This window comes from Pectinophora gossypiella, unplaced genomic scaffold, assembly GCF_024362695.1.
Source record: "Pectinophora gossypiella unplaced genomic scaffold, ilPecGoss1.1 Pgos_30, whole genome shotgun sequence".
NCBI classification, from domain to species: Eukaryota; Metazoa; Arthropoda; class Insecta; order Lepidoptera; family Gelechiidae; genus Pectinophora; species Pectinophora gossypiella.
In genome coordinates, this window is record NW_026063240.1 from 888,372 (window position 1) to 914,004 (window position 25,633).

Sequence of the window (25,633 nt, forward strand, 5' to 3'; positions counted from 1 at the left end):
GATTTGAAAGTACGTATATTTTCATCATTAAAAAATCTTTTTTTGTTCGCCATGTAACGGTTTTGCTACTATTGTGAGGTCGTTTTATTTCAATAACGACTGCACTATGGTCAGAAAAGCCTAGCTCTTGTACGTATGTTGCCTGTATTCCTTTTCTAAAGTTTGTAAATATCAAGTCTATGCATGTTGCTGATTTATCTGTTATCCGGGTAGCTTTAGTAATATGTTGAATAAAGTTATGCTCTAACATTAGGTCCAGATATAATTTTGCATCCACTTTTTTATTACGCTTTATTTTTGATTTAGACAGGTGTTGTATTACATTAATGTTAAAATCGCCTCCTATAACTATATTGTGTAACTCCTATAACATTTTATTCACAAAAACGTAAAAGTTAAAAATATTTGTGTAAAAAATCTCGTAAACTATGCATGTGACCTTACAAACGACATTTTCAGTAATCCCTTATAACCCTCAATACCAGCAAGTTCTACTTTATGACAATAAATTACATTTAAGTAGTTCTACTTTATGATAATAATTAAAATGACTCTTAATGATATTAGGCCAAACAAAATAATTACATTTTATAATTTAGTATCTAAATAAAGATTCAATTACTGAAACCAGATTTACCGGACCATATTACATATATACATATACTCACGGCTGTAATCTCTAATGAGGTGGGCAGAGCCACAAGTAATCTTTTACTGTGTACTGTTTGCAAAGACCTAGCGAGCCAGATGGCGCTGATTAGTAAACAACAGTTTCGTGTACACTTATTTTAAAAAAAATAGTTATACTAAGATTATTAATGTAAACTTTTGATAAAAGTGTTAATTGTGTCCCAAATTCTCAGGATTATCGTTTGTGAGCAATATAATAAAGAATCCAGAACATATGAGACAGTGATCATCTTGTGCAAAAAACATAACGATTGTAAAAGTAAATCGAGAAGAATCTACGCGTAGTGTGTGTTACAAATAGAACTCAATTAAGTTATGAAAACTGCATATAGTTATTAGTTCGAAAATAGTGATAATTTTAAAAATAAGTTCTTAACGTATTTAATAATAGTGCCAACAGACCTCGGAGATATTCGTACACAATCGGTTATCATCGGAAACGTTCGATATCCAACAAGAACTAGAAGCAGATCATAAATTTCGCTTACCTCAACGAGTATAACGATAGCATAGCTGGTAAACGGCCGATCAATACGCTCCACCTGTGAAGACCCGAGATCGAACCTCACTGTTATAAAACTCTTTTTGATAAAAATATTTTTCTGTGGACTGCTGTACGTTTTATAAACACAACATGGTAAGACAATGTAAAAACTGTGACGAGACAATAAACGATAGACAATTTTTAGAATGTCTAATTTGCGAAAAGTACATGCATATAAACTGTGCTAATGTTTCGGAAAAAAGGTTTTATTTAATGTCTCCAACCAAAAAATCAAATTGGAAATGTGATAAATGTCAAGACCATTTAAAACAAATTAATAGTGATAACCGCACAGCGTCACCGGAGATATCAAATATTACGCAAAGACAAACTACAAAAGTAGTATACAACATCTCGACAAGTAATTCATTTGCCTCGTTATCAGACGAAACAGAAGAGGTGAGTGGACTAACTCAGGATCCAATCCAAGTGAACCGAAGCTGTCTGAACCCAGTATCGGATGAAGAAGAGAAAATAAATTTAAAAGAAAGAATATTGAACCTACAGGATTTACTATTAAAAGCTGAACACAAGATTGACGAACAAAATTGTAAAATATTTTCACTGTAGGAGAAGTTGGCAGAATCACACTCGAAAATAAAATATCTTACCCAAATGTGTCAATCTACTCCAACTGAACAATCCACTAAAAGTAAACAGCGCAGAAATAACGTCAACAAGGAAGACAATAATTTACAAAAAGTAAAACGAGATCTGTTTAAATCGACTCCTCTCCCAAAGCGTACATGTGAGGCAAATTCAGCTATTGCGACAAGTAACCTAGATGACAGATATTCGAAGAAAGAAGTGCATAATGAGAAAGATTTTATAAAGCAAAATGAGAGGAAGAGAAAGGAGCAAATTGAATTAGCTAATGTTTGTCTTATTAGTAGTAACACTAACAAGTTGCGACAGATCGCCGAAAGAACACTAGGATTTTCAAACTTGTGTCATTACGTCACTCCAAATGGGGGAATTTTACAATTATTTCAAGGACTCGAACAGAAACTAGAAAATTCTCATACAAGGATTACTGTGTAATTGTAATTGGTGAAAAAGATTTTAATATAACAGTGGACTACCATGAATTAGTTGTTTACATAAGACAAGAGCTACTAAAAGTTCAACACACCAATGTAATTATATGTATTCCAACATTCAAAGTATCTAAAACTGCAAATCTTTTTAACCATAGAATAGAATTATTTAATTATCTGTTGGGATTGGATAACGGCACATTTGAATATGCTTTTGTTCGCGCGCGTAATAAGGAATGCGCGAGCGGCGACGGCGGCGGCTGAGGCGCGGGAGGCAGGCTCCGCGCAGGCGACGGCGGCGCGGCGGCTGAGGCGCGGGCGCCGGGGCGACCGCCGCCACACACACTACCTTGCTACCTTAACCGAACGGACGCGTTGCGCGCAATCTCGCTGTTTTGTCGGGAATTTGTATTTAATTTCATAATCACGAACATTATAAGTAATAATCACCAGTATTTCTTTTATTTTATGTCCCACAAGAGACATAATTTGGCGCCCCCGGGTGGGCCACGAACTGCCTATTTCGGAATTACGTCGTAAGCATAGTCCGTCTGTTCCATTGTTGTTACGTGTCACCGCAGCACCGCGCGCTACAATATTACATCGCGTTGTGATTCGATAACCCTGAGCAGAGTCTGAGAAGCCCGAAAGAAGGCTAACACGACGACGTGACGGTCCAGCGGCACGAAAGCGGTTTCGTCCTCCATCATCGAGTGCCACGTAAGACAGCCACTGACGGAAGTTCATCATCAAAACGCTGCACTGTATGATTCATCTGCTAAGGGGAGTGTCGTGAGCCTGCTTTTTCCTTATATTTCCTACCTAATTACCTATATTTTACTTTGGCAGACAGTGTTAGATTGCTCATCAACGCGTGTGTTGCATCATCCATCTTCATCATTGCTCATCACCATCAATTTAAGAGCCACGCTCTTGTCGGTGTAGCATTTTCCATTCCAGTCTATCAAAGGCCAATTCCTTGACTTCCCTATAAGACACGACGTTAACCTTTTCTTTAATCTGTTCCATGTAAGCTCTTCTTGGTCTTCCCCTTCCTCTCTTTCCTTCTAGCTTTCCTTCTATGATGTTTTTAATGAATTCGTCGTGTCTTATTAGGTGTCCAATCATCTTGCCTCTTCTGTCCTCAATAATTCTCAGTATTTGTCTCTTTTCCCTTACTCTTACTAGCACATAGCTCATTGCTAATAAGCATAATTTGTTCGTGCATCCTTGTGCAAATCATCCTACAAATTGCCACAGCTACCTCACCAGGTATATTTTTGAAATATTCGTCATTTTTCGAAAAGGCGTTTATATCGTAAATAAGTAGGTATCTTACATCCATCCTTTGCTTAAACATAGCATTAAACGTGGCATACCTATACCTGAAATATTACTTTCCTTCATGCTACATTTAAGTATATCTTCATAACTTCGTAAATAATCTTCCCAAATTCCTGTTATAAAATAATCCAGTCAGAAACATAAATATTCGCACCGCGTCGCACCATTATATTGCACGCTTACTAACGCATTCCTTTCTATAACCCTTCCAGTGAGAAACCACGAACTTACCTACAGTCATCGACCGCTCGGCGACTTGCTATTGTGTGCCTGCCTACTTTGCTCAGCTGTTCGGGTACCGGACAACCTGCCGGCTCGCTGGCGCGTGTTCGTCATTATTACAAGGAGCGTAAGCCGTTTCATTTTTAGTTTCTACTTTCCGTTTTTTTTTATTCTTATCAGCTCCAAACATTTTATTTGTTAAATAGTTTTATCTTTTGCATTACCTTAGTTTCTTGTTGCTACCCACTTCTTATCTTCGTGCTATATTATTAACTTTTTTTTAAACCATGTCTGGTACGTCGGACGACGTGGGTAGAGATATGGAGATTGAATTAGCGCAACTTGAAGCAAAACGTAGTTCAATAAAAGGACAAACTACAAAAATTGAAAAGTTTTTGAAGTCTTTCGATGATAGTGAGGCAGTTGATGCTGTCGGGTTTAATAAATTAACTCTAAAACTACATAAGTGTATGGAGCTGATACAGAAATTTGAGACGCTGCAGAGTCGCATAGAGGTTCTGAATAGTGGAAAACTCGAAGAAGAACTCACAACACGAGACACTATGGAAGAAAATCTCCATAATTGTATTGCAACCGTTCAATTTTTACTTGAAAAACATAAGCTAAAGTCGAGCTCTGGGGCTGATAATACAAATTCTTCCACTATCACTCATCACTCGCATTGCCGCGATACCATAGTTGGTTTTAACTTGCCTCAAATTAAAATAAATAAATTTGATGGAACATTTTATAAATGGCTTGAGTTCCGTGATACATATGAATCATTGATACACGATAACATTAGTTTGAAGCCCATTCACAAGTTCCATTACCTTTGCTCTTATTTAGAAGGTGAAGCGGCGCGAGTTATTAGTAACTTGGAAATATCAGCGGCGAATTATTCCGAAGCTTGGACTCTTTTATGCGAGAGGTATAATAATAAGCGGCAACTTATTTATAATCATTTAAATTCATTATTTAGTGTTGATGCAATCCAAAGAGAGTCTGACAAGTCACTGCGCTTTTTAGGTGATCACATCACTAAAAATTTGCGCGCTTTGAAAACACTAGGCCAGCCCACAGAGCAATGGGACACCATCATTATACATCTTGCCACTACGAAACTAGATTCAGTTACTAGTGTAAAATGGGAGGAGTACCGAAACGGTCTGACAAGTGAAATACCTACTTTGAAGGATTTTAAAGAATTCTTAAAGTCACTGGCAGATGTTCTAGAGACCTTGTATAGATCTAAAAGGGACAAACAAGCTAGAACACCTTCTTCATCTCATTTCAAACAAAATAATCATCATTCACATCATAAACAAGATTTTCAAACAAAGTCCTTCGTAATTTCAGCTAACAACGGCAGGCAGCTGCGTCCGTGCGTCATTTGCCAGGGAAAACATCGTATCTTCGATTGCAACGCGTTCAAGGCCCTGACAACTGAAGAGAAATGGGCACAGGTTCATAAGTTGAAGCTCTGCCACAACTGCTTGCGTCCAGACCACGATGCAGCTCACTGCCGCTTGGGTGGCTGTCGCGCTTGTAAGGGACGACACAACACAGTACTTCATAAACATGACACTACCTCAAATACATACACATCCTCACCGTCTACCTCCCAAGGTGAAAACAATGGTGGGGAGGGCCAGCCCCCTTTTATAGTTATGTCGTCAACCTCTTGTGTAGAGTCCGAAACTCTTCTTTCCACTGCGATGATTGACATAATTAATCCCCATAACAATAAAGTAGAAACTGTGAGAGCGCTGCTAGACAGCGGGAGTCAGTCGTCTTTCATCAATACAAACTTAAAGTCACGGCTGCAGCTGACATCTCAGCCATCAGGTGCCACAAGCATCTTAGGTATTGGTGACACCTCGCTTGACATCATTCCCGAGCGATGTACTGCCATTATTCAGTCAAAACTAAACACTTTTGTTCAAACGCAGAACTTTTTAGTACTGCCTCATATCACAGACAAACTTCCTAAGCGTCATATAGATATTTCATCACTAAAACTACCTTCAGTGGTACGTTTAGCAGACCCCTTCTTTAATAAACCATCTCCAATAGACGTGCTCCTCGGAGCTGACATTTTTTGGGATCTTCTTAGCCCTGAGCGTCATTCACTAGGACCAAATCTACCTACTTTGTGTAATACAAGGTTGGGCTGGATTGTAGCAGGACATATTCCATCGCTTCATAAACCAAACCAAATTCGTTGTAATTTTGTGTCTACTGAACAGCTTCACTCAGAATTAGTAAAATTCTGGAATGATGAGGATTTCCCTTTACCAAATCACAAGGAAAATATCATTACTGAAAGCGAAACCCACTTCATAGAAAATACTTATCGCCTGAAGGATGGTAGGTTCTGTGTTCGGCTTCCTCTCTTAGACTCACCCGATTGTCTAGGGGATTCCTATGGTCGAGCTAGGACTCGTTTTTTTGGGCTAGAGAAACGATTTAGACAAAATCCTTGCTTAAAAAAGATGTATACTGACTTCATTTCTGAATATCGAGATCTAGGTCACCTTGCAGAAGCACCCAATCAGAGACCCAGCTCATCTTATTTTTTGCCTCATCACGCAGTACTTAAAGAAAATAGCGAATCAACCAAGCTACGAGTGGTATTTGATGCCTCTGCGCGCACTTCATCGGGTTTCTCCATCAACGACATTCAAATGGTAGGGCCCACCATTCAAGATTCGTTATTTAACATCCTACTCAGATTTCGCCATTACAAATATGTTCTCTCCGGCGACATAGAAAAACAATATCGCCAAGTCATTATGAATGAACTTGATCGTGATTTACAGCTCATTCTATGGAGAGAGAATGAAAGCCTTCCAATTCGTTCACTTAGACTAAATACGGTCACATACGGTTTTGCTAGTGCTAGTTTTCTTGCAGCGAGATGTTTGTGGCAGCTCGGGGAGGAATCAGCTAGTATTTTAAATTCATCCGAGCACGGCCCCCAGGATGGTGTCACCGCCGATTTAATTAAGGAAATAATTCAGTCACAGTTTTATTGTGATGATTTGCTCTGCGGCGCTGACACTGAAAACGAACTGCTTCATATAAAGAACTCTGTTTCAAAGGTATTATCATCGGGTTGCTTCAACCTACGGAAATACCGTTCTAATTCCTCAACTATTATAAATTCAGAAATTAAAAACATGGAAACTGATAACTTGATTCTTAGTCAGTCTGTCCAAACACTGGGTTTAGGATGGAATCCTACTCAAGATGTTCTTCATTTTAATATCGACAATAATGCACCGAGCAGTGTCACAAAGCGCACTATCTTATCAACCACTTTCAAGATATTCGATCCACTCGGGTTGCTAACGTTGTGTACAGTTAGGCCAAAAATTCTTATGCAAAAAATGTGGACTTTAAAAATTAATTGGGATGACCCTGTTCCTAGCGAAATAAAACGGGCATGGGAACATTTTATAGACAATGTCAAATACCTAAAGCTTCTTACTATTCCCAGATGCATTTTTAACGACATTCCTTCTTACATAGAACTTCATACATTTTGTGACGCGTCGCAACTTGCTTATGGCGCTTGCGTCTACGTAAAGTCCGTGTCAGCATCGGGCCGTCAAACCTGTAATCTACTTTGTGCCAAATCACGGGTAGCACCTATCAAGCCAACTACCATTCCGCGACTAGAACTCTGCGCGGCCCTGCTAGGAGCTCGTCTCTCTGCAACGGTTAGTAGCGCCCTTCGTAAGCCTATAGCTAGAAGTATTTATTGGTCCGATTCTAGTGTCGTGTTGGCATGGTTAACAAGTTGTCCATCTAAGCTTAAGGCTTACGTGGCTAATAGAGTCACCGCCGTGCTGGAGCTCACTCAAGGTTCTCCCTGGCGCTACGTGCCTACCGCCTTAAACCCAGCCGACCTGGCGTCACGCGGGGTAGACCCACAGCGTGTCGAGTCAGAATCCAAATGGTGGCACGGGCCACAATTTATTTTACAAAAAGAAGAAGACTGGCCTTCTCTTCCCGATGATAAACAAACGCAACAATTACCCGAAACAAAACACATCATAAATACATTGACAAGCACTGACGTGCCTGTTGCGGTAATAGATTTTGAAAGACATTCCAATTTTAAGCGATTACGCCGCATTGTTGCATATGTATTGCGTTTTATAAATGCAAAATGTAAAAACATAGTTAATAAAGGGCATTTAACAGTAGCGGAACTAAATGATGCCCTGACCACCCTAGTAAAGTTATCACAACAGGAATCATTCTCCAAGGAATTAACTTTACTTCACGAGAAAAAAAATATCAGTTCTAAGTCCTTACTTGCTTCATTATCTCCATTTATTGACTCTCAGGGAATCCTGAGAGTGGGGGGGAGGATACGTAAATCAAACTTTGACTTTACGACAAAACATCCCATACTTTTAAACTCGAAACACATTCTTACCAAACTCATATTCTCAAATGAACACACTCGCCTCTTACATGCGGGACCGCAGCTTTTGCTGGCGTCAGTCCGCGAGCAGTTCTGGCCGATCGGGGGTAGGGACCTGGCACGACGCACGGCGCGCAGATGTGTCACCTGTAGTCGACACAACGCTAAACTAATGAAAAACATAATGGGTGACTTACCTTCACAGCGTCTGGTGCCGGACTTCCCATTCTCCACTGTTGCTATGGATTTCGCAGGCCCTTTCTTAATAACTGATCGTCGCGGGCGCGGATGCAAAATAACAAAATGCTATTTATGCCTTTTTATTTGTCTCAGGTTCAAATGTGTCCATTTGGAGTGTGTTAGTGAGCTATCTAAAGATTCGTTTATACTAGCCTTACGCCGATTTATCTCTCGTAGGGGTAAACCAAGAGAAATATTCTGTGATAACGGAAGAAACTTCGTAGCTGCGGCGAAGGAAGTAAATGAGTTTTTCAAACAGTATTCGAAGTCTATGTGTGCCTTTGCAGCTGATCATGATATAAAGTTTAAATTCTCACCGGCTTACGCTCCTAATTTTAACGGCTACGCAGAGGCTGGCATAAAGGCAGCAAAGCACCTCATAAAGCGTGCTTTAGGGAATACGCACCTCACCTTTGAGGAGCTTTCGTCTTTGTTTGCCCAAGTGGAAGCGATCCTCAACAGTAGACCTATCTCTCCCCTCTCCTCCTCACCTAATGACTATGCAGCGCTCACACCTGGACATTTCCTCCTTGGCAGGTCCCTGATGTCGCTACCGTCTCCAGAGCTAATTGACATCAATCCAAGAAGACTAAACAGATATGAAGTATTGGAACAAATGAGACAACACTTCTGGAAAAGATGGCAGTCAGAATATGTTACTGAACTCCAGCATCGTTGCAAATGGAAAACCCGGTGCAGAGATTTGAAAGAAGGAGAGCTAGTGATAATTAAAGATGACAATGTGCCTCCACTATTATGGCGACTTGGAAGAGTTCAAAAACTTTACCCAGGCGCAGACGGAGTGCCGCGAGTTGCTGATATAAAGACATCAAGAGGAGTCATCAGACGCGCACTCAATCGTATATCCCTTCTTCTAGACGACAATGCTTGAAAGCAGCGCTTTCAAGGGCCCCCAGTATGTTCGCGCGCGTAATAAGGAATGCGCGAGCGGCGACGGCGGCGGCTGAGGCGCGGGAGGCAGGCTCCGCGCAGGCGACGGCGGCGCGGCGGCTGAGGCGCGGGCGCCGGGGCGACCGCCGCCACACACACTACCTTGCTACCTTAACCGAACGGACGCGTTGCGCGCAATCTCGCTGTTTTGTCGGGAATTTGTATTTAATTTCATAATCACGAACATTATAAGTAATAATCACCAGTATTTCTTTTATTTTATGTCCCACAAGAGACAGCTTTTATATTGGATTCGAATCTTAATTTGTCTTACAAAAGTGATATGTTCGGTATAACAGTATCACTTCCTCACAATACACGTTCCCCACACTATAACAAATCACACATAAAAGCACAACACTACCATGAAAAAAAACACAATTTACAATTACATCACACAAGAACCATTAATTCCGACCATCTCCTGCCTCACAATTACTGCTGATATTTTTTACATACCCTCATCCTTCACACTCATAGCAAAGCCTAATTCTTCCAAACTTAACACACACACACACACACACACACACACACACACATACACACACATATCTATAATCTTCGACATCATTCTAAAAATAAGAATCAAAAGTGATTGGCATAAATAATCTTTTGAGCGACATTGACAGGACTGCATTATTTGAATCACATTTCTGTACACCTGAAGATTGTGTCACTCTAATACAAAACAATAAAAAGACTTTTAACCTCATTAAACAAAATATTCGCAGTATAGGTGCCAATATTCTTAGTTTCCTCACAACTTCTACAAAGAACGGAAATAACTTATGATGTGATTATACTCACAGAATGCTGGTTATCTACAAATCCAAATGTACCAACTTTAAATGGATATCATCACTACAGTTCAGCAAACACGTATAATCAAAACGATGGCATTGTAATTTACATAAGTACTACTCTGCGGAACGTTACAGTTTATGAACCATCGGTTTCCGATTTTAACTGTATTGTTGCTAAAATTTGTTCGGAACTGACAATAATCGGCATCTACAGACCGCCTGTTTTCGTGTCTCTCGAGAATTTCAAGGTTTCATTTGATAACTTACTCACAGGTCTATCGGCCTCTAAAAATGTCGTCATAGCAGGAGATATTAATATAGATATACTTTCAGGCAATACTGAGACAAACTCTCTGGATTATCGGGATTTGATAGCTCACCATGGTTTCTACCCAGGCCATTTCTTGGTAACTCGTCCCGCCAGTGGTACTTGTATAGATCACACTATTTTAAAAACAAATTTTCTGGCCAAAACCCTTATACTTGACACTACCATCACAGATCATTATGCTGTAGTTCTGTCTCTAACAATGAACTATCCTGTACCTTGTCACTCAGCTCTAAAAACTGATAAGTCAATCTTGTGTTCAGCTTTTAATAGTAAATCCTGTAGGTTCAATATTCTTTCTTTTAAATTTATTTTCTCTTCTTCATCCGATACTGGGTTCAGACAGCTTCGGTTCACTTGGATTGGATCCTGAGTTAGTCCACTCAACTCTTCTGTTTCGTCTGATAACGAGGCAAATGAATTACTTGTCGAGATGTTGTATACTACTTTTGTAGTTTGTCTTTGCGTAATATTTGATATCTCCGGTGACGCTGTGCGGTTATCACTATTAATTTGTTTTAAATGGTCTTGACATTTATCACATTTCCAATTTGATTTTTTGGTTGGAGACATTAAATAAAACCTTTTTTCCGAAACATTAGCACAGTTTATATGCATGTACTTTTCGCAAATTAGACATTCTAAAAATTGTCTATCGTTTATTGTCTCGTCACAGTTTTTACATTGTCTTACCATGTTGTGTTTATAAAACGTACAGCAGTCCACAGAAAAATATTTTTATCAAAAAGAGTTTTATAGCAGTGAGGTTCGATCTCGGGTCTTAACAGGTGGAGCGTATTGATCGGCCGTTTACCAGCTATGCTATCGTTATACTCGTTGAGGTAAGCGATTTTTATGATCTGCTTCTAGTTCTTGTTGGATATCGAACATTTCCGATGATAACCGATTGTGTACGAATATCTCCGAGGTCTGTTGGCACTATTATTAAATACGTTAAGAACTTATTTTTAAAATTATCACTATTTTCGAACGGCATGTATTTAACGCGGCGACAAACTAATGTGATTTAGGGTTTTAAAAATAATTAAAATGGGTAGCAAAAATAAGGCAGCTACAGTGAAGTAGCCTTTTAAGCATAAAGTGGCAGCTTTATATTAAGTTATAAGCTTTATTTAAATTTAAATTGGCAGCGATTTTTTTGTGTAGCAACTAAATTTATTGTTAGGCGACAACTTGACGGCGGATAAAATATAGAAAATAGGCTTTTATAAATTATACAATGAGGTCGTTTATAAAATTAAATGGGGTGAGAAAAAATATGCACATGGTCATATAAAACATACTATGTGCGACATTTTATGAGGTCTAAATAAAGCAAATATTGGCATGCAAAAAATATTATTGGTTTATAATAATACTTGATAATACTTGTATCTTAAGTTTGATGGTTTTTTCTGCCGAATTTCATTAAACAGAAAACTTTTCGACTATTTTCGTTTCGGTTTTTTTCACTTCGCTGAAATCACGTTTGCCTAAGTTTCGTTTGACTTAATAACAATTCGTTCTTTTCGTTACTCCGACGTTTCATTTGTGGGAAAAACTATTTTCCGAAGTTAGGGTTGGCCGAAATACATTTTGTCCCAAATATCATGATGCCGAACATTCATTACACTACTGTTAATAAACTTTCAAAATCTGTGACCTTAAAAGGTCTTCACCGCCGCCTCTCGGCCCTTCGGGCCTCGATGGTCACAAGTAACCTAACCCACTCGGCTATATGGCAGGGGGCTCGCTTTGCTCGCCTCCTGCCATACAGCCTTCGTGACCTATATCTACAGTGTCGGGGTGCCGCGAATTTCCGTGCTCGCTTCGCTCGCACCCGTGACTGCTGTCGTTACGAAACAAATCTTCACCGCCGCCTCTCGGCCTTTTGGGCCTCGATGGTCACAACTAACCAAAATATGTCAAATAGATCATATAGGGAATGAAAAAACTTCAAAAGAGACTTCGGCTAATAGTAAAAATTGTTTTCAAAAATTGTTGAAACGTTGTTCGGTATAGTGACACTGATGTGAAAATATTACAAGTAAACAATAACAGGCAATCGTATCATCCCGTGATAACCGCCCGCCGCTTGCCATTGGCTAATAACGCCCTACACCACCCCCCGCACCGCGGCCCGCACTCTGCTAAGCGTGCGCGCTTGGCGCCGTTTTCATTAAATTTAGATTCCCAAACAAAAATATTAGAATCCTAATACTTAATTACAGTACCCGTTTTATTTTTTTTAGGTGCTTGCAAATCGCAGCCCGAAAGTGTATTTTTATATGGAAGCCTATATTTGCCAATAAAATATTTTTAATTCTCCTATCTTATTATTAGTCGCCAAGTCATTATTTATAATACCTCACCTATAATTTCATTGGCCCTGTTAAATATTTTTGCTACCTTAAAGTAGCAGCCATTATTGAGTTTTTATAATGTAGGCTACCTATATCGAAAATGCAACCATGCAATATGTGCGAGCGCCGACGGACGTCAGTCGTTCCCTCTTCGCCCGTCGCAACACATGTGCCACAGGCACAACTAATTATCGATTAACGTGAATGTAACCAATTCTGTCAAGTGATGTGTTAACAATATATTCGAACTTTCGTGAACTGAACTCTCTCGTTTCACTGAACTCCCTCCTTCTGAAAGGTGATGTTAATTGGTGTTATAAACTAATAATACTAAGTATAAAAATACGTACAACCGTACAACTGGTGACCCCTGTAGTGAAATTAATCAGTTCAAAAAAACATTAGGGGACGGCTCAATTTCAGTGTTGCGGCGGGCATATATAAACACAGTAGGTCCGTGACTATACCTATCTACTGATCTTAATTCGCGAGTTTTACAATTCGTGAACATTACAATGGCGGAAGACGCGAAATCGGAAGTCGACAAGCAGGACATAGTGTTAATTACAGTGACAGCGAGGATTCCCGAGTTTTGGACCGACCAGCCTGCACTTTGGTTCATTCAGTTCGAAGCCGCTGTGGCTCCGCAAAAAGCTTCCGACACAGCTAAGTATCAGCTTCTTATTGCCAAGCTTGGCAAGCAAGTGATCCAGCAGATCTCAGACATACTGGAAAGGCCACCAGAGACCGGCAAGTATGAAGTCGTCAAGGAGCGATTACTGCATATTTACGAAGAATCTGAGACGAAACGCCTACAGAAACTCATAGGCGACATGCAGCTGGGTGAGCAGAAGCCTTCACAACTCTGGCGACGAATGACTACCCTCGCAGGTAGGCGGATGCCAAAGGAGACACTTCTAGTATTGTGGCAGAATCATCTACCGGTTGCCGTGCGTACCGTGTTAGCAGCTACGTCATTGACAGACGGGGAAAAGCTAGCGGAAGTAGCCGACAAGGTCATGGAAACGAGCAGACCACTAGAAGTAGCAGCTGTAACATCATCGAGCGACTCCAGCAGTTTAGCCGACGCGGTAGCCAAACTGTCTTTGGAAATAGCGGAGATTAGGAAGTGGAGACACGGTGGAAGGAAGAATCAACGATCCAACCAGAGGTCCCGCAGTGTGAGTCGTAACGGCAGAAGTTCCAGTGCACACAAGAGAGACCGACCGTACTGCTATTACCATTACCGGTTCAAGGGCGAGGCGCAGAAGTGTCGTCAGCCATGCTCCTGGGCACAGAAGCGGCAGGAAAACTAGATGCCGTGCGGACAAAGACGGTAAACTGCATGGATGGTATTAACAACCGTCGCTTAAGTATCACCGATAGGAATAGCAAACTTAGTTTCCTAGTAGATACGGGAGCAAATGTTTCCGTTATTCCTGTTAAGTTAGCAAAACGTACTAGCATTAATACCGAGAATAAGCTCTCTTTGTACGCCGCGAACGGCACACAAATTAATACCTACGGCACATGTTCTTTGTTGCTTGATATTAATTTAAGGCGAGCATTCAGATGGAATTTTATAATAGCTGATGTCAGTCAACCAATTTTAGGAGCCGATTTTATAAGCCACTTTGGTCTGATAGTCGATTTAAGCTCGAAACGATTAATTGATAATCTAACGAAACTGAATGTTAAAGCTAGTATCAGAAATTGTAATGTAACGTCAGTGAAAACGATTGACGAGGGACACCCTTATCGTGATTTACTTAACGAATTTATAGAGATTACCAAACCCCAGTGCTTTACAGACACTCCGCAGCATGCCGTCAGACACCATATAGAGACCACAGGGCCGCCGGTACATGCAAGAGCGAGACCCCTACCGCCTGATCGTTTCAAAAAGGTGAGAGATGAATTTCAATTAATGCAGGATTTAGGAATTTGTAGACCGTCTAGCAGCCCGTGGGCAAGCCCGCTCCACGTCGTGCCGAAGAAAGATGGAAGCCTCCGTCCGTGTGGTGACTACAGGCAATTAAACGCCATCACTAAGCCGGACAGGTACCCGATCCCGAGGTTACACGATTTTACTTACCTACTCGCGGATAGAAAAATTTTTTCACGTATCGACGTTAACAGAGCGTAACACTACATTCCCATCGATCCTGCCGACGTTGAAAAAACCGCTATCATAACACCCTTCGGATTATTCGAGTTTACTCGGATGACGTTCGGACTCCGAAATGCAGCACAGACCTTCCAACGGTTCATGCATCACACCGTATTACAAGGGTTAGAATTTCTATTTAGCTACATTGATGATGTCATCATAGCGAGTGATAGCGAGGCAGAACACCGAGAACACCTACGACTTTTATTCGAACGGTTACAGAAATATGGTCTAACGATAAACCTGACTAAATGTTGTTTTGGCGTGCAGGAGCTAGATTTCATTGGTTTCCACGTCTCTTCTGAGGGCATAACGCCGATGAAAGACAAGGTGAGTGCAATCACAGACTTTCCCAAGCCAACAAATGTCAACGAGCTGCGCAGATTTCTAGGAATGGTGAACTTTTATAGAGCCCATATCCCACACGCAGTTACCTCTCAGGCGATTTTATCTAGGTACATGCATAACGCAAAAAAAAACGACCGAACGCCGATAGCATGGACACCGGATGCTGAAACAGCATTCAACGAATGTAAGTTGCAATTGGAGAAGGCAGTCACGTTGTCGTATCCGTCTGCTAACTCAACGCTTTCGCTTATGTGCGACGCTTCGAATACGTGCGTAGGGGCAGTGCTACAACAACTGGACAAAGGTATTTGGCGCCCCTTAGGTTATTTTTCGAAAGCCCTTTCGGATACGCAGAAGCGTTACAGCACTTATGATCGCGAGCTGCTGGCTGTTTATATGTCAATCAGGTATTTTCGCAAATTATTCGAGGGCAGGCCTTTAACTATTTTTACCGATCATCGCCCGTTAGTATATGCCTTTACCAAGCTATCTAGCGATGGCGAAACACCGCGTAGAGCGAGACAGTTGTTATTCATCAGCGAATTCACAACTGATATCCGACACGTTAAAGGGGACGACAACGTGGTAGCAGACTCGTTATCACGCGTCGCGACCATTTCCTGCCCAACAAACATTGATTATGAACAGTTAGCAGAAGCGCAGACATTAGACGACTATTGTAAACAATTTAAAGCGTCGGATAACATTTCAAATAGTAAAGTTATATTGAAGGCCATGTTTCTGCCCAAATGTAAAAACAAGGTAATGTGCGAAATTTCAACGGCTCAAGCAAGACCTTATTTAACAGAAAAATTTAGAAGAATAGCTTTCGATAGTATTCACGAACTTAGCCACCCCGGTATTAAAGCCACGCGTAAGATGATAACACAACGATTTTTCTGGCCAGGTATGAATGCAGAAATAAACACATGGGCAAAAGCATGCGTTCAATGCCAACGAGCGAAGATAGGTAAACACACTATTTCAGAGTATGGACAATTACAAAGCGCAGATAGGTTCGAGCACATTCATATCGACATCGTCGGACCACTACCAATATCGGAGGATGGATATCGATACTGCGTCACTATCATCGATCGAGGAACGCGTTGGCCTGAAGCGTTTCCTATTAAAGATATAACTGCGGAAACAGTCGCCAAAATAGTATACGATGGTTGGATTTCCCGATTCGGTTGTCCCAACAGATTGACTTCAGATCAAGGACGCCAGTTTGAAAGCCAAATTTTTATGAGTTTACTCAAATACTTCGGTATTAAAAGAAATAGAACGACTAGCTATCACGCACAGGCCAACGGGTTAGTCGAACGGTGGCACAGGTCGATGAAGGCTTCATTAATGGCTCGTCTAGATACTAGCTCATGGGTCGACGAGCTACCGACGGTGCTGTTTGGTTTGCGCGCTGCAGGGCGCAGCGACAACGGCGTCAGCGCGCCGCCGAATTCACTTACGGTAAGCCACTTCGATTACCCTGTGAATTTTTCGCCTCCACAGAGCCAGCGCATAATGACGTCAACATTCAACATATTCGAGATGCAATTCAAAAAATCAAACCAATTTCTAACGCACATCGCAATAACCGAAAATGGTTCGTGCATCCCGACCTTAAGTCATGTACACACGTATTTTTAAGGGACGACACAGTCAGAAAACCATTGAAACCACCTTACGACGGCCCTTATCAGGTCCTTAAGAGAAATTCAAAGGTTTTCCAACTTCAGTTACCAAACCGGAAAATTAACGTTTCGATAGATCGCCTTAAACCAGCTTATTTGTTGAACGACGCGAATGACGTCATCGCGTCAACGCCGCCAAGCGCGGTGCACGAGCATGACACGAGCAAGCGATGCAGCGAGACCACCGAACCCATAACCAGGTCACGGAGCGGTCGGCGCATCAAAATGCCCGTTCGCTTTAGTTAGATAAGTAATTAAAGGTAAGCATAATTATTTTAATAAAAGTAGGTTTACTGGTTTCGTCAGTCATTTAAGCTACAATCGTCGCAGCACAAATTAGTATCCATCTATCTCAGTAATGGGTAATTACAACACCAAGAATGAAGAGATCATCGTGGCCCAGGCCAGAGTCAACCAGCAGGTCGACGACATTAAGATCAGGGTTGAACTATTTGGCGCCATGCTAATAGCCATAGCAGCCTGCCTCGGGTTTCTTATCCTGTGTCTTTGTGGACGAAGTTGCTGTAGTCGAGTAAGAAAAAACTTCGACAAGAAGGTAAGTGGCGTGCTCAGCGACGCAGTGATGTTACATCATTCGACGACATCTTCCAGAGCCAACGCCCGAACGTCAACCAGTAAACCAGAAACTAAGGTAGTTCTTACTTAACTAAATCGTTTCTTTCCTTTCAAAGTTAATTTCAAACGTTTACATTTCTATGATAGATAATAAGTTAAGTAAGTCACGAAAGTTATTAAAAACAACTTTATGAATATTCTTTAAATTAACTCTAATCATAAGCAGAAAGATTCAGAGTCAAAACTTAACATTTTTGTAAAATTTTATCGAACCTATGACCCATGTATGTAAATGCATCCATATTACCACTGAGCCATTGGGTCAGGCCTTTATGTTTAAATGAATTGTATAAACTTTGAGACTGTAACTTGAGCTAATTCTAGGTAGCGAGTTGTTATTGTATTACGCCACGGATCACGCATACCTCAAAATGTTTACTCATGCACTTTTGATTTGTATAGAGGCTGTTTTATTTTAGCACGACGTATTAAAATTTTATTTTGTAAAATTTGGGTTTAGAATATTTTTCAATGTACCAAATTTTAGGGGGGTATGATGTAGGCTACCTATATCGAAAATGCAACCATGCAATATGTGCGAGCGCCGACGGACGTCAGTCGTTCCCTCTTCGCCCGTCGCAACACATGTGCCACAGGCACAACTAATTATCGATTAACGTGAATGTAACCAATTCTGTAAGGTTCACAAATATTATAGCAAGTATATGAAGCTGTTCGAAATAAAATTACAATTCTTATTTTTAATCATAAGTAATATGTTAAATAATTTTAATATAAATTATACAGTTTTTGAAAAGACACTTGCATGATTTTCGTAGTCGAGAAACTTACAACCAATTGGAGCAAAGTACGCTTTGTAGGGGTTGTGGTGGGGATTGTAAGTTAATAAAAAGGCTTGTAAAGAGTCTCTCGGGCTCAGTTGGTTACGAGTTTGGTTCTGTGGACAATGTAAGTGGATTTTTGTCTCCATATTTGTGTAAGTTAGAATATATTTAAAAAGAGGTTACTGGCTTTAAGTTATTGCTGTTAAATTTATTATTTAAAACTTTAAAATGTGTACACACGTGGTCTGGTTCAGCAATATTAATAAATATCGTAATTATGGTCATTTGCATTTTATTTATTTTTATAGTCTGAGTATTTACATTACCGAATATAATTTGAATCACCCTGCTGGCCTGATTGAGGATCATAGGCGTAAGGAAATGTATGTTAGTTAATAAACGAAGATATTTCGAGTAGGACTTGCTATATTTCAGAAGTGGGATATATCCGAACGCTAGAACAACGACTTGTTGTTTATGTTGTTTTTCAGGGAAAACCGTCGAGTTAATGGAAGCAGAAAGCGCGATAGAGGCTCAAGTGAGACTCAGCAGCGCAGTAGTCCGAGCCGTAAGCGTTGTCGGATTGAGGACTTGCGGCGAACAGTTGAAACGCCTCTTCGAGGGCGCTCTCCGATTCTACAAGCTCGCGGAAGCCGAGCACCTGAGCGCCTCTCTTCAAGCCGCCTCATGCGGTCAAGAAGCCGTTCAAAAAGGAGTCGCGGGCGGCAACACAGCCCAGTTCGCGATTGCCGGGCTCGTGAGAGCCGATCCATGCAACGCAGCGAGGCTTACGAAAGTCGGGCACGACAACGCAGCCGTGCACGGCGGCAGAGTCGGCGACGCGACAGCAGAGCTCGAGAAAGTCGAGCCAGTGAGCGTCACCGGCGGTCGAGCCGCAGTTCCGGTCACCGCGGGGACCGAAGCTTTTCGCGGTCGAGCGGACGCATGGGTAGCGTCCGTAAGCAGCACCGGGAGGAACGAAGGTCAGAAAATTTAAGTTTACCCCTTAATGATGTTAAACAAATTATTAGCAGTTTAACAACAAACAAACAACCAAATTTCTATTCTAATGTTGTATCGTCATTCAATCCTGCATTACCGGGTCATCGCATTGACTTATGGTTAAATAAAGTCAATCAATGTGCATTACTTTACGGTTGGGACGATCGGCAAATAATACATTTCGCCTTACAAAAACTAGAGGGCAATGCAAAGACTTGGTATGACAGTTTACCCACTATGTGGTCCACATGGAAAGAGTGGCAAGAAAAGTTACAGCTTGCATTTCCATGTGAACAAAATTATGGTAAAATACTTGATGAAATGTTAAAACGTAGATTCCGGTTAGGGGAGGCTGTGGAAAACTACTTTTACGAAAAAATGGCTTTGTTAAATCAGTGCAAAATAAGTGGCAAAGACGCAGTTGATTGTATTGTGTATGGGCTTATAGACAGGACGTTACGAACAACAGCACAGTCGCTTAGGTGTAAGGAACCCGAGCAATTATTAGAATTTTTGACAAGTAGTAAAGAATTTTATAGTCAGTCGTTAAACAAGATGGAAAACAAACCTAAAAACAACCTTTCTGCGGATGTTAATACTCAAAAATCTACTCAAATTTGTTTTAATTGTAAGGAGAGAGGCCATATGTTTCTGAATTGTTCTAAACCAATTTCGAAGTGTACAGTATGTAACAAAGTGGGACATACGGCAGACAAATGTTTCAAAAACAAAGAAAATTCAAGTAAATCTACTAATCTTGTTTATAGTGGTATTTCAAGCGCCAATAAATATTACAAAACTGCAATCGTAGATAATACGGAATTTCAAGTATTTGTAGACCTTGGTAGCGAAGTATCGATCCTGAGGGCTAGTGAATTAAAATTATTGAATAAAAAGACGGAAATCACAAATACAAAAACTATAAAAGCTTTCGGAAACACGTTAATCCCTACAAAAGGACAGGTAACGGTTCGCATATCGATTGACAATGTTCACGGAGACGTAACAGCTCTTGTGGTGGATGATGAGTTCATTAATGTTCCTTTATTAATAGGTCAAGATTTTACGGACCAGAGACATATTTTGATTATAAAAGACAGTGATAGTCTGCAATTTCATACAGTTGATTCTGAATTGCCGCTCGGGAGCGACCCAAATATTATTAGCTCTAAATCGTTTAAAATAATAGTTCAAAGTGATTATGTGGTGAAAGACCAGTGCCAAATTGATGTGCGTACCGAGCCCTGTTTTCATGGCGACTTATTTATGGAACCTAGAATAATAGGATCATTGGGATCGGAAATAGCAGTGAGAGGTGGTGTGTACTCATTTGACAATAAAGGGCAAGGGAAGATTATAGTAAATCAGTGTGCGGAACAAACTGTTACTTTAATTTCGGGCATGACTGTAGCTCGCGGTGAGCCTTATCAAGAGATACGACTAAGTCCAAATTGTTTACGGGTGGAGACTGTACACGAACCTTTGAGTACTGACATGATAAAAATTGGTACGGAACTGGTAGGTTCGGACAAGCAAAAATTGGTAACGCTTCTTAACGAATATAGAACCTGTTTCGCTATGAACCTTGTTGAGCTAGGTTGCGCTAAAGAAGTAGAAATGAAAATAGAATTGAACGATAAAAGACCAGTGGTTTATAGACCCTATAGGTTACCTCAAAATGAGAGACAAGTAGTACGTGACATGGTCAGCGAGATGATTAATGCTGATATTGTGCAAGAGTCTGTTTCTGACTACGCGAGTCCCGTTATCCTGGTCAAAAAGAAAAATGGTAAATATAGGCTTTGCATCGATTATAGGTCGTTGAATAATAAGACCGTTAAGGAACGTTATCCAATGCCGATTATTGACGAGCAGGTGAATAGGTTAGCTGGAAAAAAATATTTTATTGCGTTAGATTTAGCCAGTGGCTATTATCAGGTATTAATGTCGAATGAGTCTAGGCACCTAACCTCGTTCGTCACACCCGATGGCCAATTTGAATTTAAGAGGATGCCGTTTGGTCTGGCGAACGCTCCGGCCGTTTTTCAGAGACTAATTAATCGTGTGCTCGGTTCAGCCCGGTTTAGTGACGCAATAACATATATGGACGACATATTGATTGCATCATCGACAATCGATGAAGGATTAGAAAAGTTACGGCGGGTACTAGATTTGCTCAAAAGTGCTGGTCTAACGTTAAATTTAGAAAAATGTCTATTTCTCTCTGAAAACATCGATTATTTAGGGTACGAAATATCCGTTGAAGGTGTTCGCCCCAGTCAAAAGAAAATCGATTGCGTTGTGAAATTCCAAGAGCCCTGCAACCAGCATCAAGTTCGTCAGTTTTACGGATTAGTGAGCTATTTTCGTAAATTTATCAACGATTTCGCTAAGATTGCTCACCCTATTACATCTTTGTTGAAGAAAAACGTTCCATTTGAATGGGGAATTCTGCAACAGGATGCTTTTAATTTATTAAAGCAGAAACTTAGCGAACGACCCATCTTAACCATATATGACCCCAACGCTAAATATACCGAAATTCATACTGATGCTAGTAAGCATGGATTAGCGGGAATCTTGATGCAACGGGCAGACGACTCTCAACCTTTCAGAGTAATTGAAAGAAACAGTAATTGCATATTATAGTCGTCAGACGTCGCCTCAGGAAAAGAACTTCCATGCTTACGAATTGGAAACGCTAGCCGTGGTAGAGTCCCTAAAAAAATTCCGTGTATATGTTCTTGGAATACCATTTAAAGTCATAACTGATTGTCGTGCTTTACGCACCACATTAATTAAAAGAGATTTAATCCCTAGAATTGCGAGATGGTGGTTGCAACTTCAAGAGTTTCAGTTTGATATAGAATATAGACCAGGCACAAAAATGTACCATGTCGACGCATTGAGTCGCAACCCCGGAACTGATACATTTTCAAACGCAAATAACTCGAGTACACAAAATGATTTTTTACCAAATGTTATGCATATAGAGACTGATAATTGGCTGTTAACTTTACAATTAGGAGATCATGAAATAAAAAGGATTCGGGATATTTTAACAACGAAGGACAAAGTAGAAGAGATTCAGTCGATTAAAAGTGACTACGTGATCAAAAACAATCAATTATACAAATTTATTGATGATGAAAAGAAGGAACTTCGTTGGGTAGTACCAAAGGGAGCAAGGTGGCAGATATGCAAACTAAACCATGATGATATAGGACACTTTGCATTTGAAAAGACTTACGACAGAATTAGGAAGACTTATTGGTTCCGTAAAATGCGGCACTTCATTAAAAAATATGTAAAGGCGTGTCTGAATTGCGCGTACCATGCAGAGAATAATAACTCGCGGGAAGGATTTTTGAATCCCATAGAAAAGGTACCTAGTCCATTTCATTCTTTGCATATCGACCACCTTGGTCCCTTCGTCAGAAGTAAAAATAGTAATGCATACTTACTGGTAATAGTGGATTCTTTTACTAAATACGTTTTCATTAAACCTGTCCGTGACACAAAAACAAGAAATGTTATCAAAGCTCTGCAAGATATATTTTATACTTTTAGAATACCGAATCGAATAATTTGTGATAGAGGTAGTAGCTTTACTTCAAATTTATTTAAAGAATTCTGCTCCGACAAGAAAATCAAATTAGTTCACAATGCCGTAGCCTGTCCGAGAGCAAATGGGCAGGTTGAACGTTACAATAGAACGATTTTAAAGTCATTAAGTGCACAAACACATGATTTAAATGAAAAGGTTTGGGACGAACATGTAGGAATCGTGCAGTGGGGTATTAACAATACTTTACACAAAACTATTGGGAAAACGCCTGCTGAACTACTATTTGGAGTATCAATGAATTGTGAAATAAGCGGAGCTTTCGATAACATTTTACAAACTACGCGCTCTAATATTAATCTTGAGGAAATAAGGGAAGACGCTATTAGTAGTACGGAGAAAAATCAAATACAACAAAAGAAATACTTTGATAAAAACCGTAAACCCGCAACCATCTACAAAGAAGGTGATTTAATTAAAATCAACAAAGTAACATTCGAAAACGACGGCAAAAGTAAAAAACTTGTAGGTAAATATGTAGGCCCATATAAAGTGACAAAAGTATTGGGTAATGATAGGTACCGTATAGCTGATATAGATGGATTCGTGACAAAATCTAAAAGAAAATATAAAGCGACTGTGGCTGCGGATAGAATGCAGCCATGGATACACTTGGCTGCTCTAAACGTAGAAGATGATTAAGAGTATGTACATGATTTAAAGTATTTATATAAGATATGTGAGTCAGTGTTTAGAAAGAGTAGCTGATTACAGTAATATAAGAAGTAGTTGATTTAGTATAATGAAAGTAATTGTGTTATTGACAAGTGGGTGACTGCGGAATCTGTGGTTCTTGTTGCGGACTCTGCAACTATGGTCTATTGATGGGTGGGATGCTTGGAGTGCAGCTGCGGATACTGTGGCTGATGCTCTAGTATTGACACTAATTAAGTTAAGTTGCGGACACTGCAGCTAAGGTCTTGTTTATTGATGGGTGGCATGCTTAGAGTGTAGCTGCGGATACTGTGGCTGATGCTCTAGCAATGACACTTTTCGGATGAAGTTGTGGATACTACAACTCGAATTTGCAAATAGCATGAATTGCAGTCGCGGATTCTGCGAGTCTACATCTTATGAAGAGATATTTTGATATTATGTAGCTTAGACGATAATTATAGTTTTCAATCGCGGGTACTGCGATATATGTGTACAATGATTTGAGATCTTCTTTATTTTTATGGGATTTGTAATTTATATTTTTTTTTTTCATTAATGTAAGAAGTAGTAAATGCCAAGTGTAAGGTTGCGTGTATGAGGACATTACACGCGTCAGGATGGACGAGTGTAAGGTTCACAAATATTATAGCAAGTATATGTAGCTGTTCGAAATAAAATTACAATTCTTATTTTTAATCATAAGTAATATGTTAAATAATCCATACTAATATTATAAATGCGAAAGTAACTCTGTCTGTCTGTCTGTCTGTCTGTCTGTCTGTCTGTTACTCTTTCACGCCTAAACGGCTCAACGGATTTTGATGAAATTTGGTATGGTGATAGATGATAACCTAGAAATGGTCATAGGCTATAAATAATCACGCCATCGTTCTTAGGGGGTAGGCAGTTGGCAGATAACTAAATTGATTTAGTGATTTGTAGTCGTTTTTGTTGGGACTTTTGCTCTTTCACGTCTAAACGGCTGAACGGATTTTAATGAAATTTAGTAAGGTAATAGTTGGTTATCTACAAACGGTTGTACGATCAAATTGATCACGTCATCGTACTTAGGGGGTAGGAAGTAGGCAGAAAACTGAATTGAGTTAGTGATTTTTTTATGGTTTTTGCTGGGAGTTTTGTCTATCATGCCTAAACGGCTCAACGGATTTTGATGAAATTTAGTTAGCTGATAGATAGTAATCTAGAAAAGGATATGGCCTATTAATATTTATGCTATCGTACTTAAGGCGTAGGCAGTAGACAGAAAACTAGGTTAGTGATTTTTAATTGTTTGTTTTAAAAGTTTGCCTCATTCACGCCTTAACGTCTGAACGGAATTTTATAAGACTTGGTTAATTTAAAGATAGGATCTTAGGCACGGACACAGGCTACTTTTTATGGCGGGAAAATACCTCATTCCCGCGGAAATCTAGATTTCGTGATCGTGTCAAGAAGCGCATGACGCCATAGCTACTGGAATGATTTCGATGTTTTTTTTTAAACTGAGTGACCTCAAGTTAGTATTTGATCACTTTTCTAACTTAGAGGGTAGGTAGGCGCCATAATTTAGGGAATTTATGATAAAATTTTGATGCAACTGTCTTTATTAAACAGTTATATCTCATTCCTACAGGAACTTACACATAGCTATAGCTAGCTATCTATTAACATTAAAACTCTTTCTAGAATCACATTACGCCAATTAATTGATCTGATTTGTATAAGTTTCTTTATTCAACTGACTGTTACATTACAT

General features: G+C 40.0%; 2 protein-coding genes across 4 annotated transcripts; both read left to right on the plus strand.

The window, feature by feature from the left end:
* Positions 1-2,495: 2,495 nt before the first annotated feature.
* Positions 2,496-9,698, plus strand: LOC126380861 (uncharacterized). 3 transcript variants are annotated; one of them, XR_007568568.1, is made up of 3 exons: positions 2,496-2,991; positions 3,828-3,910; positions 9,053-9,698. XR_007568568.1 is itself a non-coding variant. In XM_050030448.1 (2 exons), exons 1-2 carry the CDS (start codon positions 4,125-4,127, stop codon positions 9,086-9,088), a joined length of 1,215 nt encoding a protein of 404 aa, XP_049886405.1. In that variant the 5' UTR covers positions 3,960-4,124; the 3' UTR covers positions 9,089-9,698. The 3 variants fall into 3 exon arrangements, 1 of the variants encoding a protein (XP_049886405.1); XR_007568567.1 differs by lacking the exon at positions 3,828-3,910; XM_050030448.1 differs by lacking the exons at positions 2,496-2,991; positions 3,828-3,910 and adding an exon at positions 3,960-5,303.
* Positions 9,699-13,475: 3,777 nt separating this feature from the next.
* LOC126380884 (uncharacterized) lies at positions 13,476-14,276 on the plus strand. Its single transcript, XM_050030465.1, has one exon. The coding sequence runs from the start codon at positions 13,476-13,478 to the stop codon at positions 14,274-14,276; it is 801 nt and encodes a 266-aa protein (XP_049886422.1).
* Positions 14,277-25,633: the final 11,357 nt, after the last annotated feature.